This window comes from Vigna angularis, chromosome 4 (assembly GCF_016808095.1).
Source record: "Vigna angularis cultivar LongXiaoDou No.4 chromosome 4, ASM1680809v1, whole genome shotgun sequence".
In the NCBI taxonomy this organism is placed as follows: domain Eukaryota; kingdom Viridiplantae; phylum Streptophyta; class Magnoliopsida; order Fabales; family Fabaceae; genus Vigna; species Vigna angularis.
The window spans coordinates 15,447,629-15,457,872 of NC_068973.1; the positions used below are offsets into that span (position 1 = coordinate 15,447,629).

Genomic DNA, 10,244 nt, shown 5'->3' on the forward strand with positions numbered 1-10,244 from the left:
GAAAATGGTGAAGATTGGTGGTCGCAGCATAGCAAGAGATCGCGTTATGTGGTGAACAAAGGTGAGATGCGAAGGTGATGGAGGTGCAATAGAAGGGAGAAGACGCTTTGGTGGTGACGCGTGATGTGTTGGAGAGGACGGGGCCGACAAGGATGGCGGTGACGACGCTGGATGGTGCTGCGGCTAGGGTTTCTTAGAAAAAAATTAGGGTTTGTCTGGAGATGGTGACGTGGCATTTGCACCGTTATATTTTTAACTGCATGAGCAGAAAGGACCAGATTGAACATTTTTTAACGAAATATGGAATCTTTTTGAAATTTTTTAAAAGATAGGATTACTTTAAACCAAACCCCTAAAAGTAGGGATCAAATAATGTATTAAACCTAGAAAGAAATAGATGCAGTGTACATAAAACACTTTTACATTAATTAAAATATGAAAAATTGTAATATATTACTCCTTTTCTTAGTATAACATTATTTATTACATAAAAAAACCATGTGATATAAAAAATAGAAAGAGATCATTTTTCTCATTTTATTTCAGCTTAGGCGGACGTGTTTTCTAATTAAATTATGTTTAATAAAAAAATGCTGAAAATCTAATAAAAACTAAAAGTAAGAAAGTAATAGAACGTTAATAGTTAATAACTTCAAATTATTAAGCTAACTAATTAAATTATAAGTATTTAGTAAAGTTGGTTAAAGTAACAAATATATATACCAACACACAAAATAACATTATAAAAGTAACCCTTTAAAAAATCAATAACTTCATATTTTGTTAATAAATTTCAGTCTTTCCAGAACATAAGTCAACCATGATAATAAAAAATAAAATAAAATAAAATTTGTTACTATCATACGATTAACAATTGACACTTGCATACGACTGGCCAACAATATTTTCTTTTTCCTAAATAAAAATAGTTTTAGATAAACTCTTTCAGGCAAATTTAGAAGTTGAATTCTACAGTCTAACTGTGAAAAGTTATTTTTAGTGCATCCATAAACGTGTTTATAATAAATAAGGAATAAAGAATACAGCAGTTCAAAGTAAAACATTTATTTACACAATCTAAACCTAAGCTCAAAAATACTCATGTCATGTAGGATCTAATTTTAAATTCTTCATCCAAACTTTGGTATATAAATACTTATGCAGTATAAAGTGGCGGTGCTGCCAAAAACAGCATTGCATAGATAGATAGTATCGACTATTTCTGGCAATAAATAAATAAATCTAAAAATAAGGATTTCAAGCATTATGCTCATCCTTCATCAACAACTTATATATAGAAGCATAACTAGATAAATAGCAATTATCTGTACATAGAATTCATGCCAAGTGAGAAGAAGGAATGGCCATTCTTCAGAAACATATCATGTCTAAAATAATCTTAGGCTACACAATAGGAGACTGCCTGAATTAATTCTACGCCGTTGCATCCAACTCTCAATCAACAAATCTTCATTACTTTTAACTTTGAGGTAATCATCCATATCATACCTTAATCCTTTGGATTTAGCTGATAATGACTGGTCCGTGTGACAATAAGCATCTCCAAATTTACTGTATACATCTTTTCCAACATACTCCTGAAGGTAATCAGGGCTCCAGCTTCCACGACTGCTAATAGAAATGCTACCTTGATCTTCCACTTTGATGTTATCCTATGACCCATGAATAAATTTCAGCAACCCAAGTCGTATTAAAAGGAGATAAGAACTTTAAACATAAGAATATAAGGGTAAACAATTGTTGGCACAGTTTAATGTTAATGGCCATTTTGTATAATGTCTTTCCGATCCCTTAAATTTAATTTTGCTATTCGGTAACTCCAGATTATGCAACATATGTGGGTAAATAGAAAATGGCGATGACGATGATTGAAAGAATCATACCAATTTTCGAGAGCTACTCTCTTAACAGTAAATTAAAGCGAGATGGTAAAATATATGAAAGTCACATGTGAAGATACAACATATAATTTTCATACGGTCATGTTTCTTCCACAAATTATCCAATCCCAGACATATTTTATTAGAAAATAATTTGAGAGAACTGTGATAACCTGAGTAGAACTTGAAGTTTTTGGAGTGACTGCCATACGTGCCTTATTCAGGCTTGTCATAGGAGAAGCATCATTCCCTGTCTCCCATTGCAACCATGGCAATGCAACTCCATCCATCAAAACAGGAAGAGATCTAGTGACTGGAAGGCTATTAAATGTTTCTGGTTTTATTAGTCCTCCAATGGATGAGCTTGCATCACTCCTTTCACCATCAAGTGATGAAATATCTGTATCTTCAACATTTGAAATAAAATCCTCAATATATCTCTCAGCCTCCTCAGTCAACCGCATTGACACTCGGCTTCTGTCATTACTTCTCTGGACAGAGAAATAAAAAAAAATGAATAACACTGTTCAAATAAATCAAAACAACTAATTCGTCATCTCTTCCTTCACGAAGAAATTCTAATATTGTTAAAATTATATCATCATTATCAGAACTAGAAGCATAATAGTGATAAGCACCTTCCTGATTCTCGATGGATTTTGTATATGATTGTCCTCCTTGGCAGGAATCAATTCACTAACAATCTTAGAAAGTTCTCTGCCTCGCTGCTCCTCATACACTATTTCAGCTAATAATTCTTGTTTTCGCTTCTCTGACTGTAATTTTAAACCAAAAAAAGGTAAAATATGATTTTCTTGGTCAAATAACTTCTACCAGCAAACACAACATATTTCAGTGTTAAAACAGTCCAAGGTATGCAATGAGAGTGGCCTAGCCTTCCTGTTGACATTAATGGAAAGTTACAATGTTTGGATTGATAGAAAGTGAAGGAATGAAATGGAACAAAATGAAATGATATTAGGTTCCATTGTTTAGATGATTTAAAAATAGGATGGAATGATATAACACTTGATAGATTTGGAATCCATCTGATAAGCCTCTTTTTCTTCTTCAAATGGAGAGCCTAAGTACGGGATGGAACAACTTATTTCCAATAATGATAACTTTATTTCACTTGACTCCATTTTATTCTATTTAATTTCGTTTCACCTCACCGTTAGATATGTAAAGATAACTAAGTGTACAACAGGAGTTACTAATCCAGAATGTTCTGGTGTGCTTGTTTCTGCTTATTGGACCTCCGCCATGTACAATGTCAGAAGAACAAAAGAAACACGAGTCCACGATACTCAGTTTGGTAAATCCATATAGAAAATTAAGTATTTCACAAGTGTGTGGGCCCTCCAACAAAAACAAAGCAAAGATGTTCCGTTTACATTACAGAAGTGCAAGTCTCAATAGCACAGTTTAAACTGAAAGGAAAACACTTTTCTTTATATGCCCAGCTCGTAGATCATTAGCAATAATTTGATTTTCTACGCACATGGTTGAGCTTGCCAGCTAAAAGTATAATTATGTTTTGAAGTCAGCAAAGACTCTTCTTACCCAGACTTTCATACAACTCAATAAAAGACTGTCATCAGTATGAAAGAAAGAATTTTATTGTATTTGAACTTTTATTACCTGTTCCAGTTCAGTTTCGTAGCTACTTCTGATAGAAGAATTGCTTGATAACAAATGATCACCAGTGGATAAAGTGGAGGTCCTCGGTTTTACCACAGCCTAAAAGCGGAAGTTTCATAAAAAAGTAGGAATTTTCTTCAGTGAATGAGCAGAGGACGCAATCATAACAATGCTAGGCATGGCAGAGACCATACAATACAAACAAGAAGCTTTACGTAAAACATGGTTCACGTACCTGTTCAGGTTCCATATTCCTTAATACTTTCTGCTTTGCTTTGTGCAATCCTTTATCCATGCCAGTAAGTGGCACCTGAACATTTTTTAAAACAGTAAGAATATGAAGCAAAATTCATCAAACTGAGCCAGTGCTCTTTGTACCACTGTAACTCTTCAACCTTTTTCTGTGCATGAACTGGCCGTAGTTTCGCAACTCCACTTTTATCAGAGTGAGCTGTTGCTGCTTCATCATCCGTGAGAGCAGAAGAATGACTCTGAAAAGAGACATAATCAATCTCAAATTTGGGTAAAATACAAACTTATATGTTGCTGACGAATTTCAGAAAAGGGTGAATACAGGGAGTTAAAATAACCTTCGCTGTTTTCTCTACTTTTAATTCTTGTTTTTAACGTTTGCTATATAAACTAATAACAGAAAACATTTTCTCAAACCAACTATCCTTGAAATGTAAGTTACTTTTTAACCTTTGTCTTTTCTTAACTATACTTCCTTTGACTTGAAAAGTTCCTGCCAATTCCCTCTATCTTTATTTTTGACATCCAAACAATAGAAGAAAAGGTTACCATTTCACTCTCCTAAACATGGCATGTGAGTGTTTTAATTTATGGATACTTTCATAGGAAGAATTACTGCTACAAACTTCCACAGCAAGATATAAACAAGTATAATCCTGAAAATGATCACACTTACAGAGTAGCCATCGTACACCCTCAAATCCCTCTGACTAAGGGACTTTCTGAGCACTGGTCTTTGATCTGAAGCAACTGGCTCATGCATTAGCTTGTTCCCGACATCAGCATTTTTCAGATTGGAACGACTTCTAGAATTCTGAGATTGATCAAGGTCACTCTGTATCATGCAAGATATGTACATGCATAAATAAATTATTTTTTAATGCAGAAGTTAATGAGAACCATAACAAATGTCGCCAATCACCCAATTGAGGAGTGGGTGATAATTTTAGAGTACAAGCAAAGCAGGCTGGTTGGTATTTGGTTCCAAAATCAAGTATTCTCAAAAGAAACTCGGCACAACTTGAGCTAGATCTTAGTTATGAATAATTTAAGCATCAAACTTAAATGAAAAAAAAAGAGAGTAAAAGAACAATAATATCAAATAAAATACTAAGTAAGACACTTAAAAACATAGGCTCTGACCAATCAAACAGATTAGATGGCGGACTTAGCCAAATAGTTTGTGTTAAAAGAAAACGATGGCCATTACATAAAAAAAATCAAGCTCTTTTTTTTTTATGAAACAACATCAATCTCTCTAAAAGCAAAAGTGAATTCTCTCAAGCAGGGAAAGCAACAGTACGATATTTTATCATACAAGGACCAACCATAATCATTCATATGGTCCACCAATCGCATTCAAAGTAAATTGTCTTTTTCACTAAAAAAGGAAACTAGATCCATTTTTTCAGCTATTAAAAAGATCTTTCACTCTTTCCAACAAAGCTTAAATGACATTATAAAACGAATTAGATAGGATAGATTTCACCAGCAGAAACGAAATATGCAATTAGCAGCGCCTAGTTTGAGAAGCAAATAAGAGGGGAAATTACGCCTAGGAATGAGGTGAGTCCTAGCATTATAAATGTAGTGGAAAATCGTCACTAATTTTTCAGTCCTTTCACTTCATTCTCCTCTTGAGTCTTCACTCTACTTCCCAAATAACTTAAAAGCACGAAAAAACAAAACATTACGAATGTATTGACCTCCTGACACCTAACCCACTAAACGATTCAAAATAGACATCCAAATTTGAGCAACCATTACCTACACAGAAAAACTCAAGAACACTAAAAATTCTCCACCTAAACGTCGTACAACGGATTATTATTTACTTCGAATTTATAACCAACATTGAAACTAAATCCAATCCTAAAAATTATAGCAAATCAAATACGTTCACTAGAATACCTCGGAATCGCTAATTTGATACCTAACCACCGATACCGATCTCCGTCTTCTCGAATTCGCATCGGCTACAGGTCTTACCCCACCGCCACCGCCAACACCGCTCTTTCTATCATCTCCGGTTCCGGAACTCTTCCTTGAGACCGACCTCCCTCGGCGCTGCGACGCGCCGGCGCCGGCGGGACTGGCCTCCGACTCGGAGGTTCTAGCACCGCCGAAGCGGCCGCGATTCGCGGACTCGAAGAACTCGATGGCGAGATCGTCGAGGCTGATCTCCGGGAAGACGGAGCCGCGGACGGTGTTGACGAAGCGACCTTTCGGAGTGCGGCGATCGGCGCCGTCGTCGTCACGAGAGGGGAATGTGTGACGGGCGGGGCGGCTGAGGCTCCGGGAGCGGCGGTGGTGGAGGGAGGAGGAGGAGGCGGAGTCGTCGGCAGAGGAGGCTCCGACGGAAGTTCTCTTGGTGGTGGATTTGAATGCCGCGGTGGCCATCGGAGAGAGGGGAAATTGAAATGCAGAATTCTAGATTTGTGAAAATTCAAACTCATTCATTGCTGGTAAAGAAGTGTGACCTTAGTGTAGTGAGGACGGAGAAAAACATTGGCGGAGAGACCAGAAAAGCCAGAGAGATTTGAATATCGTAAATTGTCAATTATATTTGGTATTGAGGCATTATTGGTATTCGCATAGTACCATACTATATAATAATAAACATATTTATATTTTAGGTAAAAATTAATATAATAAATTAATTTAAGGTAAAAATTATCCCTATTTAAAGTTTAAATTAGCACTTTTAAGAATTTAATTGGACAAATTAGCATTTTTAACACGTAAATAGAGATAATTAAAGATTTAAACCTTAATTTAATAAATTCATTCATTTTAATTAAAAAATATTTTAATCAATCCAAAAATAATTATTGTTAAATTTTAAAGAGTAACTTAGTAGTCCAACGAAAAAATAACCGTTCGAAAAATAATTATTAATTTATAATTAATCTAAATAATAACAATTATTAATGAATTTAATAAAAATAATAATCATTAATTAAAATTTAATAATAATAATATCTATAAATTTATGTTTAAAAAAAAGTTAAATAAAATTTTTGTTATTCATATTTATTATAATATTATCATGCAAAGCTACTACGCTCACATGTAATTGGAATAAAAAAGAAAGAGAGAAAGCACACAAGCGTACCTTGGATAATAAGATACTAGTAAGAACTTCATCCAATTTTCATAATAGCTTAAATTATTGGCTTAATTACCTACTTAGTCTCCATGGTAGGAGGTAATTTTCTGTTTAGTAGCCGGTTTTAAAAATGTAGGCATTTGGTACCTATGTTTTGAAATTTGTATCAATTTAATCCTATCCAGTTAACGGCGTTATAATTGATGCGAGAAATTAAGGACGTTAATGATAGCTTGTGTGGAATAATTATCAAATGTTTGAGAATAATTATCAAATGTTTGAATGCATCTTCATTAACTTCCTTAATTTCTCGCATCAATTATAACGCCCTTAACTGGATAGGATTGAATTGATACAAATTTCAAAACATAGGTACCAAATGCCTACATTTTTAAAACCGGCTACTAAACAGAAAATTACCTCCTACCATGGAGACTAAGTAGGTAATTAAGCCTAAATTATTTAAATAACGAACCTCAATTCTTTATCTGAAACATAAATATTTTATATTAATAATTAATAATATTTATACAAAATTTAGCTTCTTATAATTTTATGCCAGCTAATAAAAAGTTAACAAATGCCTTGGATGTGAAAAAAAATATATTATAAAAGTAAATAATTGTATTCTATATATGTGAGAAAGTGAATGAGGCATTAAATTGTAATCTAGAAACTACTTATACGGTCAGTACATTCAATTAATTAGTTTTGATAAAAATAAATAAATTAATATTAAATGTAAGCAAAGTTCTTTAGATTTTCTGTCCAATCCATGGCGTGTATTATAATTATAAAATACACAAAAACAAATTATGTTATAGTTTGACATTTTGAAGTTTAACCTTAGATGAACTTTAATACTTCAAGAAAACAAAAATAATATATATATATATATATATATATATATATATATATATATATATATATATATATATATATATATATATATATATATATATATATATATATATATATATATATATATATATATATATATATATATATATATATATATATATATATAGGGACTGGACGCCCACATAACTATAATGGACCCAAGAAACTACCCTTCTGCTTATCATCAGGAAGGGTTGGGCACGGTAGGCCGGACGTCCATATGTCCACGATTACGCCTGTACGTCCACGATCATGCAACCTTACCACTTGCCACCTGTGGAAACAACAACTCGCATGAAGCTGACCAGTCATACCGCTAACCAACCGGGTTGCCTCTATGGGCTGGTCGGTCATAAGGCCAAGCCTTGCGGGACCGGCCGACCACACCGCTAATTAACTAGGTTTAAGATAAGTAGTGGTTAAAAGCTATTGGGCTGAATTTGGGCCGTGATTAACTTTTCACTAATCCCAAGCCCATAGCGAAAACTATAAATACAGATCTAGGGTGAGTGGTAGATAGGTTGCATTTACTGCACATTTATTACTGTTCGATAGAAAAAGTCATTGCTCTCAAACTGACTTTGGCATCGGAGAATCTTTCGCAGGTCTCCCACCCGCGCGCAGAGAAGGAAATTGAGGAGCGAGGACGGAGAGCCGAACATTTGGAGTACGAGCAGAGAAGGACGTGGAGACATTGGACGACGTAGCCCCTCACATCCGAAACATTTGACGCCCACCGTGGGGCCGTGTAGTTTTAAAAACCCAATGGTGACCACGAGAAACATGAGCACAGACGACTCGATTGAAATGATCAGAATGTTACAACAAAAGATGGACGAGATGCAACAGCGCCACGAAGACGAGCTGGCGGCCGTTAAGGCCGATTGTGAAGCCCGGATAGCCCGAGAGATGGCCGGGAAGGACGGGGAGGACGAGCGGGCAAAGGAGAAGGGAAAGGCCGCCGCGGAGGAACGTACGGAACACGACAGCGGACGCGACAAAACCTGGAGGCCGACGGAGTCCGAGGCCGAAGGGAGTAAGGCCAAATCACATGCAGAAAGCGTAGCGGAAGACAGGCGGATGATGGTGAAGCCTGAGCCTTCATCCACGCTATTGCTCCCCTTTGCCCAAAACATCATGGATGTCCAAATTTCGGAGCAATTTGTCGCGCCGCAATTTAAGATGTATGACGGGACCACAGATCCCGAGGCCCACATCAAGACTTTCTCAAACGCGATGGCATTTAGGACCGACAACGATGCCATCTGGTGTCGGGCGTTCTCGTTGTCATTGGAGGACGAAGCCCTTGAATGGTTTAACTCTCTACCTCCTAATTCCATAGAGAACTTCGTCGGCTTAAAACGACTGTTTATCCGGTAGTTCGCGGCCAACAGCACGCAGAACCTGACTGTGTTCGAGTTGGTCACCCTGAAGCAGGGTAAGGAAGAAACGCTAAGAGCGTTTATGGACCGTTATCAGAAAATCGTCCGGCGAGTGAAGGCGTTAAGCCCGGAGCTCGCCCTCCGTTACATCCTCCCCGCCCTCAAGCCTGGACCGTTCAAAGATAGCGTCTGCCGACGGGCTCCCAAGACTATGGAAGAGTTAAGGGAGCGCGCGACAGACGAGATCAGGGTGGAGGAGATGAAGTTGTCTTACAAGAAGGAGATTCAGGAGCTCAAGGGGGAACGAGCGAATACAGGAAAGTCAGGTGTCACGGCGGGAAAACCGGGCGGCTTCAAGCTGAAGGAACCACGGCGAGGACCCCGTTTTCAGCAGTATACTCCCTTGAACGCCCCTAGGGAGAAGATCCTCCGGGAGGCACTAAGCGCGGATTTGCTTCCCGAACCTGTGAAGCGGCCTACTCCATCGGGAGCGGACGGGAGCAAACACTACGCCTACCACAAGAATATGGGCCACACCACCGAAGAGTGTGTGACCCTCAAAGACAAAACTGAAGAGTTGATCCGGGCAGGGAAGCTCAAGAAGTACATTCGGGATGACCGCCCTCAGGCACCCGCGGAGCGGCCCGCCCAGAGGCCGGCGTACAGGTCCAACAGATCTAGAAATGATCGGGCTGAGCGCCCCCGTTCCGAACGACGACGAAGCAGAAGCCGCAACAGAAGCCATAGCAGAAGTCGCGAACGCCCCCTGCAGGGGCACATTAATACCATCTCGGGAGGCTTCGCCGGGGGAGGATCGTCTTCGTCCGCACGAAAGCGCCATGTACGGGCCCTGTAGTCCGTACACTCGGTGGACAAGCCCCGCCGCACAATGCCGCCCATCACGTTCTCGGATGACGACTTCCACGCCCCCGATCCCGACTAGGATGATCCAATGGTCATAACGGCAGAAATCGCCCGGTACGGCGTCAGCAAAGTCCTAGTCGATCAGGGGAGTTCGGTGAACATCCTATACTGGAAAATTTTCCAGCAGATGGA

The 10,244-nt window shown here is 38.0% G+C and overlaps 2 protein-coding genes across 3 annotated transcripts; one reads left to right on the forward strand and one right to left on the reverse strand.

Moving 5' to 3' along the window:
- Positions 1-1,291: 1,291 nt before the first annotated feature.
- Positions 1,292-6,377, reverse strand: LOC108330405 (uncharacterized). 2 transcript variants are annotated; one of them, XM_052875652.1, is made up of 8 exons: positions 5,709-6,377; positions 4,474-4,611; positions 3,941-4,036; positions 3,781-3,855; positions 3,546-3,644; positions 2,540-2,677; positions 2,075-2,392; positions 1,292-1,673 (listed from the first exon to the last, which is right to left on the reverse strand). In XM_052875652.1, exons 1-8 carry the CDS (start codon positions 6,195-6,197, stop codon positions 1,389-1,391), a joined length of 1,638 nt encoding a protein of 545 aa, XP_052731612.1. In that variant the 5' UTR covers positions 6,198-6,377; the 3' UTR covers positions 1,292-1,388. The 2 variants fall into 2 exon arrangements, with proteins under 2 accessions (XP_052731612.1, XP_052731611.1); XM_052875651.1 differs by having other exon boundaries at positions 4,474-4,632.
- Positions 6,378-9,270: 2,893 nt separating this feature from the next.
- LOC108330404 (uncharacterized) lies at positions 9,271-10,044 on the forward strand. Its single transcript, XM_017564892.1, has one exon. It carries the CDS (start codon positions 9,271-9,273, stop codon positions 10,042-10,044), a length of 774 nt encoding a protein of 257 aa, XP_017420381.1.
- The last annotated feature ends 200 nt before the right edge of the window (positions 10,045-10,244 follow it).